At 33.8% G+C, this 13,377-nt stretch overlaps 1 protein-coding gene across 1 annotated transcript in view; it reads right to left on the reverse strand.

Moving 5' to 3' along the window:
• The window catches only part of ROBO1 (roundabout guidance receptor 1), a 1,249,229-nt gene that overhangs the window by 60,260 nt on the left and 1,175,592 nt on the right, over positions 1-13,377 (reverse strand). The window contains 5 exon segments of the mRNA XM_037833720.1: positions 442-563; positions 6,068-6,234; positions 6,322-6,490; positions 6,672-6,753; positions 8,295-8,500. Coding sequence (XP_037689648.1) covers positions 442-563; positions 6,068-6,234; positions 6,322-6,490; positions 6,672-6,753; positions 8,295-8,500 — 746 coding nt within the window.

Genomic DNA, 13,377 nt, shown 5'->3' on the forward strand with positions numbered 1-13,377 from the left:
ATGCCAGTTGAGGGGATGAGGGAGTAAAAGGTGTTCTACTGCATTCTGACTTTAAAAGCCAATTTAATGTTATTTAAGAAGATATCTAAGTTTAACAAAATTTCATGTGATAATGATCCCACCACAAGTTACTTGTTCACAGTTAATATTTTGTGATTTTTTTTTTTTTTCCCTGAGACTGACGGAGTTTCCCTATTGCATCAGGTTAAAAAGTTGCATCATGGTAAAAGTAGAATTATTTATCTGTTTAAAACCAGTCTAAATTTACCATAATAAACTATGTTTACATATGAAATTCAAGTTATCATTGGTGTAGAAGTTGGCAATAGATAGTTGAATTTACAAATAAACATATATATATATATAAATCATTCTTATAATGATCTCACAGAAGTCATCTGCTTATTAAAACCAGGATCAAATATTAGAATAACAACTCACTGTCCAGTGTACTTCGATTGACGAAGAAGAAAGGATGGTAGGATTGTGGAGGTGCAGGACAACATTTCCCAGCTCTCTCTGGACCTGCTTATGATCCACTCCCTGACTTGTCGGTGGAACATCTGCAACAGTTCAAGAAGACTGTGTCAAGTCTTACATAATGTAACCAACTCGAATGAAACATGGTTAACAATCCTTCCATCCACAGCAACTCTTAGAAGAATCATTGGACTATTGGGACTATGAAGCCAATTTGTGATCACAGAATATAGGAACAACATAACCTTTTTCTTAGGATCAGCAGACGCGGAAGCAAGGGAGAGGGAAGGAGTAGGGGAGAAGGGGTGGTGGGGGAGAGGGAGATTGGGAGGGAACAAGCCACAGACAAAGAAGAACAGGAGGCAAGGATAACAAATGAGAAACAGCAGTATTTAATGGCTCTTCCCACCATGTACCCATTACTTTCTTGCTGAGAAAGAGGAGACCAGTGCAATCCCCTCTGAATGTGTTCTAATCTTCTGTATTGAACCTAACTATGCAAGAAAGAAAAGAGTCAGAAATTGCAGTCAGCATAGAAGGGCAATGAAAAGAATAGAATCAAAATAAGTGAAAAACAAGCACAGAAAGAATTCCTACAGCTTGCATATTGTAAGATGAACCTGGATATCTTTCCAACTAAGGTATAACACAGCTTAGTGGCTACAGTGGGGAATACAGAAGTCACCAAGAAATAAAATAAAAATAAAATAAAATAAATCAGATTAGATCTACGAAAGCAGAGCACTTTACATCTATTTAATTGGTGATACTTTAGTTTACCTAGTGCATCACGGTTAAAGAAGGTTTAGTAAAGGCTTCTTACTCTCAAGGAAACCAAGAATACAATAAGAATTAGACTTCTCCTAGCATTAATTTATATTGAACTTTGTTCCCATAAGGAGGAGTGTTGTTAAACTTATTTAAAGCCTGTACTCAACAAAAAATGCAAGTTTCTAAAGAAGTTTTTTTTTAAATACAGATGTTTAGCTTTGTTTAAAACAGCAAAAGAGAACATTAGGTGAGGAAGAGAAGAAAATAAAGAATAATTAGCTTCCCAGATTCTCCTCAGAGTACTGTATATTGGCAGATATATTTTAGATTATTCACCATCTATTTTAGATTATTCACCATCTCATAAACAAAAGGAACAAAGATTTATTTTTCTGAATGAATAAACACCTTCTAAGAACTGACCTTGGATAAAAAAGGAAAAGCATGACTATTAAAACTGAAGTTGCTAACTTATCTCTGATGAAGTCCAAGAAAAGCAGGCAAATGGAAGAGATAACAAATCTTAGATATACCTGTGCCTGAATAAATACCTAGTCTATAAATTAAGCTTATAAATAAGCAAAACAAGAAAAAATAGATAATTCTGGTTTATCATATTTTATCAAACCTTACTAATATCTTTGGCTAATCCTGGCTCTAGAAACACCTATTTTCACAGCCTACAGAGGGAAAGCACTTGATTGCCATCTTTCCATTTACTTTGTGTAGGAGGCATAATTTCCTTCCCTACTTGTCTCAATTGTGCCTGTGGCTTTGGCTGTCATCTATCTCTAGGTTATGAATGAAGTTATTAGAATAAGATAGGCTTGAGTTTGCATTCCAACTTGGCAATGTGATATCGGGAAGACTTCGTAGTTGTAATTGCTCTGGTCTCTTCCTTTGGTATTTGAAATGGCAATGCCAATGACAGTTACTTCTGAGGGTTGCTGTGAGAATTACACAAATTGGTTTTCTTGAAGGCAGGGATTGTGGATTCATCTTTGTGAATCTGAGATACCTAGCACAGTATCATTCATGTAGACTGTGCTTAATAAACATTGGTTGAATTAAAGTGTATTATTGTAAAGAAAACACACTCATTATTATTATTATCAACCTTTAAACATTTTCTCTCAAATGTAAACTCTCATCCTCAAAGAATCTTCTGCCTTTCAGGAAGTTCTTTTAAATACAGTAATAACCATTTAAAATGTTACTACCATGATTTGCATCTCAATCCCTAATTTCTCTCATTTGATATAAACCTGTCAGTCAATCCTTTCATGAAAATTGCAAGATTCCCTTGCCTTGTGTAATCAATTTGGCAAGATCAGTCTAGAACATTATTTTAGAAAATTTCACATTGGAGATATAATGGAAAGTGATGTCTAAGAATGTAATATGGAAAAGTTTATGAGTTGATCCTTTTCTTGTCCTTCTTCTTCTCTGCCTCCCAAAAGAAATATATTATGATGTAAAACAGCTTTTTGAAGATTGAAATTTAGACTTGGAAATAACCTCAGATATTGTTCTATCCCAAACCTTTCCCAATATTGGAATTCTATGCACACATCTCTAAGGAGAGATTGTCTAGGTACTATTTCATTATGTATTATAACTAGGATCTCATTATCTACACTGTACATATTCTACACGTGAGTCTGTGTAAATGTTCTTTTAAAAATTGAGCTTGACATCACTGCATGGACAGGAACTGTGAATTAACAGTAACAATGACCACCACCATCCCTGAAATGCCACTGTCCCTCCTACTTGTCCGCCACTCATTTCATCTTCCCTGCATTATCAAATCTCTTCTTTAGGAAAGCATATCTTAATCACTCTGTGACAAGGCTAAAACTCCAAAGGAGACATAGGTTAACCTGACCCCTGCCCTCGGAACCTGTGCCCTGTATCTTTGCACCTTGAACTTGAACTGAAGCTCATTCATCAGAATCTCCATTTGTAGAGACTTTCGCAACGATGTTTCCGAAAAGATTTTGTAAATAATGACTGATCCCTTAAAAATTTATTTCCAACAAGTCTCTCCTGAATCCCATCCACCCCGACAAAGTCTTACCCTTACTGCTCCTGCATTCTGTACTTTCCAATTGGATTTTTTCCAGGTTCTCCAAATTCTTGCTATGGCCAATTTTAGCTTGACCCTCAGCTGGGACACAGTGTCTCAAAACTAGTTCAAGAATTAGACAATGAAACCTGCAACATTATTTTTACTTATTGGTTCTGATCCATTCCTTGGAGGTAGAAAAAGCATACCTTGCCCAAATGAGTCCTTTAAATTTTTAAGAAAAAGCTGTCGTGCCTACTCAAACATTTATTTTCTGGGCTAAACATGCCATGGTCCTTGAATTTCTTTTCCTATTATGTGATTTTCAGTCTTCGAGCAGCTCACCAACTATCCTCACTGTTCTCCTCTAAGCTTCTTAAAAGTCTTAAAAGTCCACCTAAAAATGGAGTGCTCAGAGTAGAATATATTACTTCTTTCATGATCTGACCAGTTCAGAGTAAAGGGGAGAGATTACTTGATCCAGACATAATTCTGTTAATCCCAGCTAAGACTACATTTGTTATTTTGGCAACTACTTCACTCGGTTGGCTCAGAGAGGTGACTTAATTACTTCAAACTATAAAGTCTGCCCGCCGCCCTCCACAACTCTGAGGCACACTCACATGTACTCCTCTTAAGCCAGATGTCCTCAGTCCATCTGTCTACAGCTAATTTTTTTAAGCCTCAATTTAAGTACCAGACTTTTTAATTTTCTCCATTAATTTTAATCTTGTTAGAGCTGGCCCATCATTCCAGTTTGTCAAGATATATTTAATTCTGTTTATCTCATCCAGCATATTACCTGCCTTTCTCACTTTTATGATAGCTGCAAGATTTACAAACTTTCTATATCTTTAGTCCTGCCAGTGAAAGATAGCCAAAAAATGGAGTTTTATAGGGAAAGAAAAAGATCTCTGAGCCTTGTGTACTCATAAGTTGATCATTCAATTCAATCCTCACACAATACTGAGGAATAGGTATTTTTAGCTCAATTTTATAGATGAGGAAATTGACGCTCAATGGGACTAACTTGCTTAACAAGCCTTAGAGTAGGTTGAGTATCTGAGACTACAAATTCTGAATTTGGAATTTTATGGCTGTTTCAGGATATTTGCAGTCTTTGATATGCGTTCTTTTAGACTTAGGTTGTTTTGTTAGCTATTCATGTACAAAGGTAAGGTGACTGAAATTTAAAAAGACAAATACATTTTCAGATAAGATGCTAAATACTGCCTCACTTACAAATGAATATATGCATTACAAAATGATTTATATGCATATATGGCAACAGAGTTAGGCTGTATATAGTCAATCAAAAACTCGAGTCCACTGGTTAGAGACCACTGCACTGGAGACAAAAGTTTAAATTCATTTTACAGCTGTCATAGTTTTTTGTAATTTTACACATGCGTATCTAATATTGAAAACCTCAAACTGCCCTAAGGCAGGCTCCAAGAATATTAAAGCTCTTGGAGAGATGACTCACAATAGCAAATATGGGCATTTGGGTGTGTTGAATTCACACAGTAAGAGACAGACATGGGCATGTTCTACAACCTGGCTTGCTTTTTCTGTGAATTCTGAAACAAGTCTTCCCCAAAAGATTGTTTATATACTCACTGGAGAAGACAAAACACACGATATGGCTGCCAGACCCCATACCCCTTTGGACAAGGAAAAAAGTAGTATTTAAGTTATTTTTGTTTACATCTTCTTTCAGTCACGTCATTAAGTTACAAATTTTCCTTTGAAAATGTATAACTTGATACAGGGACTTTATGATCCTTCTTTATATTGAGAAAATATTTTTATGTTTCTAAGCAGTACCCTCTATAATTAGCATTCTTTTAAAATCAAAGTAGCAAGCATATTTAAAATACAATGACAATATATTAAAAAACTGTGAAGGTTGATTCTAATTCATCTTTTTTTTAATATAAATTTTCCTCCTACTGAAGCATTAAAAAATAGGATGAGCAAGAAGGTAGGTAATATCTGTCGACAACTAAAAATCATTTCTACTCATAAAATATAATGTAAAACAGTGTATTCAAGTCACTGAAATTTCCAGTTTCAAACGTTTTAGAAGCAGCTTTAACATGTCCAATTTTTCTTTTATCCATTTCTTTAACCCAACTTTGACAAAAAAATAGGTGTTTTTCCATTTAAAATTTTAATATATCATGGCTCATGTAATCAACAATGCTAGACAGGCAAACAACAAAGACTTAAAGTAGTTTTTTCTGTGCTTTGTAGGAAGGTCAACTGGACAGAGGAATCAGGAACAAACTCAAGTTTATTTTTCAAACATCTCCTAGATTTGGGTGATTTCCAGAGTGTTACCTGATTACGGTTATAATTCTGAAAATTCATCCCCAGAGTTATGAGTTCTGAATCACAACATAAATAAAATCTACCCAATTTTAAGTATAATTTTAGCATGATTATGACTGCATACTCACATATTATTATATTTGAAAATCAAGAAATTGAATTAACACACATAATATTCACATAATATTTTATCTCACTGCATTTCTGAATTTATAAAATGAGAAACAGTTGTCTTTTTTGTCAATCTTACCTTGATGTGCTGACTTCAGAATATAAAGTTTGTAGACATTGTGTCTATGTATTAAAAATTAATTGAGCAACAGATCTACATTAAATATGCCATCTTAGCATGTATTACAAATCATTTGCCTGTAATATTATAACATCTTTGGGGAGTTATGTGCCAATATTTACCTTGTGTTTTTACTGGATCTGATATCTGGCTTGGATCACTAATTCCATATGCATTAGCTGCCCTCACAAGGAAAAGGTAAATTGCATTAGGTTTGAGTCCTTTAATGGCAAGTGTTTCTGTTTTCACGTTCTCTGCAACAGTCTGCCAGCTGCTACCAGATGCATGGCTAAGGATAGATACACAAGTTAGAATATGCTTATTTAATGGCAAATCAAAAAGAGGACAACTACTAGGAAACATCATTTCACTCTACCTGAAGGCTTCTATAATATAAGATGTTGGAGTTGCACCTGAATTCAAATTGGGTTGCCATGACAATGTGACTGTATTTCTGCTGACATCTGTAACTTCGGGTTTTGAAGGGGCACTAGGGATTAAATTTGGGTCAGTGGGTCTTGGAGGCTGAACTGGAACTCCAAATTCTAACAAAGGAGAAATAGATACATAAAAAAGATGTTTTCCCATATACAGATAAGCATATGAACATACAGAACATATCCACATACCTACTAAGGTTTAGGACACCTACTTCATCAATTGAACAGTAAGTAAACAACTGCAATGTTAACCTTAATTTTAAGGCAAAAATACTATCTAATTTACCTTGAACTTCAATGTAAGCACTCCATGTTGCTTCACCACTAGCGGTTGATGCAATGCAGGTGTACCGACCAGTGTCACCCAGCTGAGAAGACAGATGGAAAATAAATATTTGGAACAATAAAGAGCTCACTGGGCTGGAAAAGCAATTACATGAATATGGATAACTGCACTAGAAATCTTCAACCAGAAACTTCCTCTTAAATGAAAATATTTTTATTGAGTATGAAAGAAAAAATTACATGAAGACAGAAAAAAAAAGAGATTCTGCATGGTTATTCTCATTGTATAATAAAACAATCATATTTAATTGTATTATATTGTTATTATCAGTGTCAGGGACAGTAAACAATTGCTAGGATATATAACTTTTAAAATTCAAAGTAGTAATCTTTATTGTAAGTTGTATCTTTATATTTAATAAGTCACATTATGAAGCCAATAAATTTTAGCCAACAACTATTCTTACTATTCCATATTTTATAATAATTATAACTACATAGATATCTGAAATAAATAGGCATATATAGAAAAAAGATTTCTTCTTAAAGTGTCTATTCCCTTTTTGTAACTTTTCCTTTGTTTAACCTATAACTTAAGGCAGCTCAATAAGTATAAAGTCATACTCTATCTGGAATGAATGCTCTCTCTCCTTCTAATGGCTGCATGCCAGAAAATAAACACCGGTCACATTTTCAACTTTAAATCCAGCAGCAGCATAATGAACCATTATAACCTCTGCTTAAGGTGGTAACTCTATCCCCAAGTAATGTTTGATAAGGCAACATTGTTGTCATCTTGTTCTAGAGATTGCAATAACAAAGTCACAATAGTTGTCACAAAGAAGTACAAGATATTAACATTGGTGTGGCACATAAAATGAACTGTTATGCTGATCCAAAACTCCAATGAAGCCACCCACAACAGGTAATAAAGCAAATGAAATTTATGTTTATTGCTGTCAAGACTACTCTTTCCTATGCTTCATGAGCTTGTCTGATCTTGATCTAAACAGTAAAAGAAAACTCAAAACAAAACAACACAGTCCAGAAAGAACAGGTATGGGATGTGATGCCCTGAAGAAGGTAAATTCCTAAATTGTTCTCACAAACCTGTGGGCTTTTCATCATTTAACATTCTAATTTACAATGTACATTCAGTGTGTACGTGGCTTTATAGCTTTTGTTTGCATGTACAGTATTCTGTAATTGCAAAAGGCTGAACCAAATACTCACAATAGAAGAAATGCTCAACTATATCGGACATAATAAAATGGAAATTTCTTTGAAAAATGATTTATGGAATGAGTGCATCATACCACTACTTGGAGGTATTCTTTTTCCCACAAATTCCATCTACTTTCCTCAATTAACAGGTCTTAGAAATTTTTTTTCTTCCTCCATATAAAACCTTAAATTACTTGCCATGGGCTAAATAAAGTATGAGTCAAAGCATCTTAAACACACATGGCAGAATGTCTGAAAGAATAAAGCATTAAATTAAAAATATATTGCTACTGTTTACTTAGGTTTCATTAATTCTAAAATTTGAGATTTCAGCACCAGTTGCTAAAGGCAAAAACAAAGTGGAACAAGACGGGAAGCCCAAGGTGTCATTTCAAGTTACCTTCGTGTATCGGATCTGTAGCACTCCAGTCTCCAGTTGTTTGATTCGAGAATCTTGGGTTGAAACAAGGACTCCATCCTTTCTCCACAGAATTGTGGGCCCTGGACTGCCTGTGGCCACACAGCTGAGGATTAAAGTACCATCCACGGCTACAGTCTGATTCACAGGACCTTGTCGAATGACTGGGGGAGGCCGGTCTGCTATGACTGCAGAAGAAACAACAGGAAATAGATTTCTGCAACTGGAAGCAATTTTCTAATCATCCAAGCAACAGCAGTTGCTAGAGGCTTTGAAACAAACTAAAGATCATTAAACAAGTAATTAAAGTAAGAGACATGCATTATTCAGAAGGCATTTATATGATGCACTGATTCCGAATATTAAAATAAGATACAATGTACTCTTTTCAAATGACCAACCCTGCAGACTGAACCTGCTGCACTGTCAAGGGACCTATTTAACTTACAAGTTCAGTGACTAAATAAGGATTGTGAACTATGAAGTAGTAGCATAGTGGCAAGAAGTGGAATGCTGCACTTTTTTCAACTTTAAAATATGAAAAAACAAAACAAAGAAAGCCATTTACCCTAAGGAAACATATGAGACAAATTTTAATAAATGAACAACAGTGAACTTGACATTTTGCAAGTGTTTTTGTCTACCAGAAGAAACAATGGCACCATACCAGCATGTTTGGCAATTTTGGATTCACAAAGGTGCTTTAGACTTTCACATTTTACAAATCAATCAATATGACTGAGCTCCCTATTTTTTTTTTACCATGATATTCTTTCTATGAAAAGACACATAAATGGAAATGACCCAACCCTAATGAATTCAGAAAAATCTAAAAAGTGCCCAAATACACTGTTGGTAGACTGATCTAATAAGACAACTCAAGCTGATGTCCTAACTTGATAAATATTGTACTTCCATATTAGAAACAATAGGAACGGAGAAAGTATTTTTGCTAATTCTGTTTCTTTAAATAATGGTTTTAATGTAATATGGAAGATAACAAAGAAAAGCATTTAATATATATAAATTAAAACATTATTATTATTGAAAATGTAAAACCTAAAAAAATCTAAAATAAAACAAGTATCATATGGAAAAATCTAAAACAGCTACAGTAGAACTAGAATAAATCTTAGATGTTCCCATTTGCTGACCTAGGCATTTTATGTGAAACTGCATGGAGTATTTTAAATGAATAAAAAGAAAAAAATTAAATTTCAGATGCCTTTAATTATTAAGCTTTAAAAATCTGTAATTAATTAAAGGAAATAAATTAAGACACCACCATACAAAAGAAGATTCTAAACAGTTTGAGTTAAAGGAAACTCGTTGCCAGGGTAACTAAATTTTGGGTGCAATGATTTGCAAAGTTGGAGGTGTCATGTTCAAAGTTTTATGTACCAAAGCTTTTTACAAGCTGGAGTCACACTTCAATTTGTCTTCCATTTATCATGCAATAATTATTAGTTTTTTGCAGTCAATTTGGGAAAAATAGGAAAATCAGGAAGTGAAATCATCAACTGTGAATTTTACTCTACTCTTCCAATTCTCTTCCATGCCCTGGTTCCTAGCATGAAATGTGCTAATACCAGAGGGCAGTTTTACAAGGTTGAAGTTTGAAACTTGACAGGAGTGTTTCAGATACTCCACAGTTGAAAAATATGTCAATAATTCTTTTGCTTAGATGTTTTTAATATTCTCTACATTATCTGTTGAGTATGGTGAAAATCAAATTAGAAGCTCCTTCTGATAAGGATGACATTGTATTGAGATTTTTACAAAATACTCTACCATTTGCACTCCCTTGATTAAAAGAAAGAATGAATGAATATTTTTCTCCAGACATTAATAAAATTAGTAACAGAGTGCTTTTCGATAACTGATTACAACCAAGTCCAGTAAAGGAATGCTTTACATTTGGCATTCTTTTTATATTTCAAAACAATCTAAAATCTAGAGATTTATTCACATTTCTATTTTTCTTACAGTTCTTTGAAATTTGTATCACATTTGATGTCATCCCCCACCTCCCCATCCCATCCTACCCCAGTTTATTGATGGTGTTTTTCTGTCATTTATTGCCGTAATTAATTTATTAGGATTTAAAGTGGGTGGTTAGCAAAAAACAAAGCAAGAGGAGAAGGGCTGACTATCAGCTCCACCATCTGCCATCGTCTTTGGGCAAGTTCCACAAATTCTCTAAGCCTCTGTTTTTTCATTTATAAAATAGGATAATAATCCTTGTTCTAGCTAGCTTAGGACACTGTTATTAAGATTTAAATGGAGTAATAGATATGAAAGTGCTTTGCTAATTGCAAAAATAGATACAGATATATAGATATATTAGATATAGATGTAGATATAAATATACACACACTGTGATATCACCATCTGTCCTTTTCTGTAAAAAAAAGGGTAATATAAAAATCAGAGCTATAAAATTTAAGCATTAATTAAAGTAATGTCATGTGTTTAGGCAGATAAATGAAACATTTTGGGGTTATCATGGATTGAAGTAAGATATGGATGAAATGTTGAAAATTACACAATGTCACACACCAAAGAATCTAATACATTTAGTAGTCAAACCTAAATTTCAAATTATGAGACAAACCTCAAATTGAGGCACTAACATCTTTCTCTGGAATTATTAGAATGAACTATCAAGTAATCAAATACAAGTATATCAATGGAAATATAGTTTCACAAAGTATGTAAGAGCTTGGACTTCGTAGTAAGAAAGACAGTGCTCTACAATGAAAATATTCTATAGCTGTGCTGTCCAATATAGTAGCCAATGGCTATATGTGGCTACTGAAAACTAGAAGAATAGCTAGAACTAGATGTGCAATTTTATTTAGTTTTAAATAATTTAAATAGCAACATGTGACAAGTGGCTACCATCTTGGACAAGGAGACTTCTGTTTTTAATCTCAGTTCTGTTACTCATTATCTATGTGATTTGGATACAACTTCACCACTGCTTTAGTTGCCTCATCTATAGAATCAGATGTCAAATGTGAAGATTTCTTAGCATAGTGTTTGGCACAAAGTAAGCATTTAGTAACTGTAGCTAATTATTAATAAGTATCAATACATTAGTAGTAGTGGTGGTAGTAGTGATGGTATAAATAACAACAGCAGGATTTGTGAAAGTTTACTAGCTTTTCCCCAAAACCAATGGAAGATTTAATGACCTAAAAAAATGAAAGTGTATATCATGAGAACATAAAATTTTACCACCTTTTACCTCAAAAATAATGATCATAAAGACTATGCTAATACATACAAATACATTTATGAAATAATTTTAAGTGAAAAAGTAGAACACAAAATAATACACACACTGGCTGAAGTATGAAAATCTTACATTTATATATCAACAAACACTAAAGTTACATATCACATTTGTCATCAGTTTACAGAGTTCTTTCAAATATCATATCTCTCAAACCTCTGAGTCAGGCTACTAAAATCTTATTACTCTATTTTAGAAATCAGGTAACTGAAACTTTGAAAGTTTAAATGACTTGTCAGTGGCAAACAGTACTTGATAAATCTCCCTTTCCAGTTAATACTCTTTCTTTTCTATAACTTTTGAAAGAGGAACACAAATTATTTTATGTTATCACTTAATAATCATTAATTTTATTTTTTATTTCTCTATAGTAACAAAGAGAAAGAAAATTTCAATTAAATAGATGATATGAATTTGTATGTTCCTGAGTCAAGTTTTATTATGGGTAGATCAGAGCTACAGATCAGCACATCTCAAAGACAGCAGCTACTCCATCACATTTTGTGCTTTATTCTACCTTTGCCTTGTGTTTGCAAACAAAATGAAAGTCAAGGAACTAAAGTCCAATAGTGCCCAGTAAGTATTCTGCTTATTAACCATCCTCTTAATATGACCTGGCAATGTATAAATATTGATATTGCCAATTTTAAAAATTATATCTTTTGCTAATTAAATTGACAACTAAAAATTGCCAGCTAAGAAATTATAGTTTTACCTATGAAGAATGAATTCATAGTTGCAAGCTCTTTTCACATCAATTAAGTCTAAAATAAAATAAAATTAAAAAAATAGTACTATGACAGTGTGCTAGTTTGGATGTATCAAGTCCCCCAAAATGCCATGTTCTTTTATGTAATCTTGTAGGGGCAGATGTATTTAGTCTTGATTAGGTTGGAACCTTTGTATTGGATTGTTTCCATGGAGATGTGACCCACTCAACTGTAGGCGATAACTCTGATTGGATTATTTCCATGGAGGTGTGGCCCTGTCCATTAAGCATGGGTCTTAATTAAATCACTCGAGTCCTACAGAGCTCAGATAGAAGGAACTCCGTGCTACCACCAAGAGAGACATTTTGGAGACAACCATTGAAAGCAGACTTTTGCTGATACTTTGCTGTGGAGAAGCTAAGAAAGGACAAAACACCACAAGAACAACATTTTGAAGACTATACAGGAGCTGAGAGAGGAGCTGGAACACAACCCAGGATTAGCAGAGCCAGCCACATGCCTTCCCAGCTAACAGAGGTTTTCCAGATGCCATTGGCCTTCCTTCTGTGAAGGTATACTTGTGCTGATGCCTTAATTTGGACATTTTCATGGCCTTCAGATTGTAAATTTGTAACCAAATAAACCCGCTTTATAAAAGTCAATCCATTTCTGATATTTTGCACAACAGCAGCATTAGCAAGCCAGAACAAACAACAAACACAAAATCACCTTTTATCGCCTGAAGATTGCAAGATGAAACAGGAAATTTAGTGTTGCAAGTGAACTGGCTTTTGGTGATAAATCCCCAGTTCACAAATTTAGCGTATTTTTTTTTTAATAGAGTTGCTGTACATGATCTAGTCTCACAAATACAAGCAACTGATGATAATGCCATGCCAGATGGCACATAAAAAGGTTTGCTTTAAATTATTAATTAAGGGAGTAATAAAAAATACTGGAAATATTTTACCATAGTTTTCTCTGGTCTTTTTTTTTGCACATCTATACATAAATTGTTTTACGAAGTTGAAAAATACAAATATATGTGCAATTTTAT

Source organism: Choloepus didactylus, chromosome 1 (assembly GCF_015220235.1).
Source record: "Choloepus didactylus isolate mChoDid1 chromosome 1, mChoDid1.pri, whole genome shotgun sequence".
NCBI classification, from domain to species: domain Eukaryota; kingdom Metazoa; phylum Chordata; class Mammalia; order Pilosa; family Megalonychidae; genus Choloepus; species Choloepus didactylus.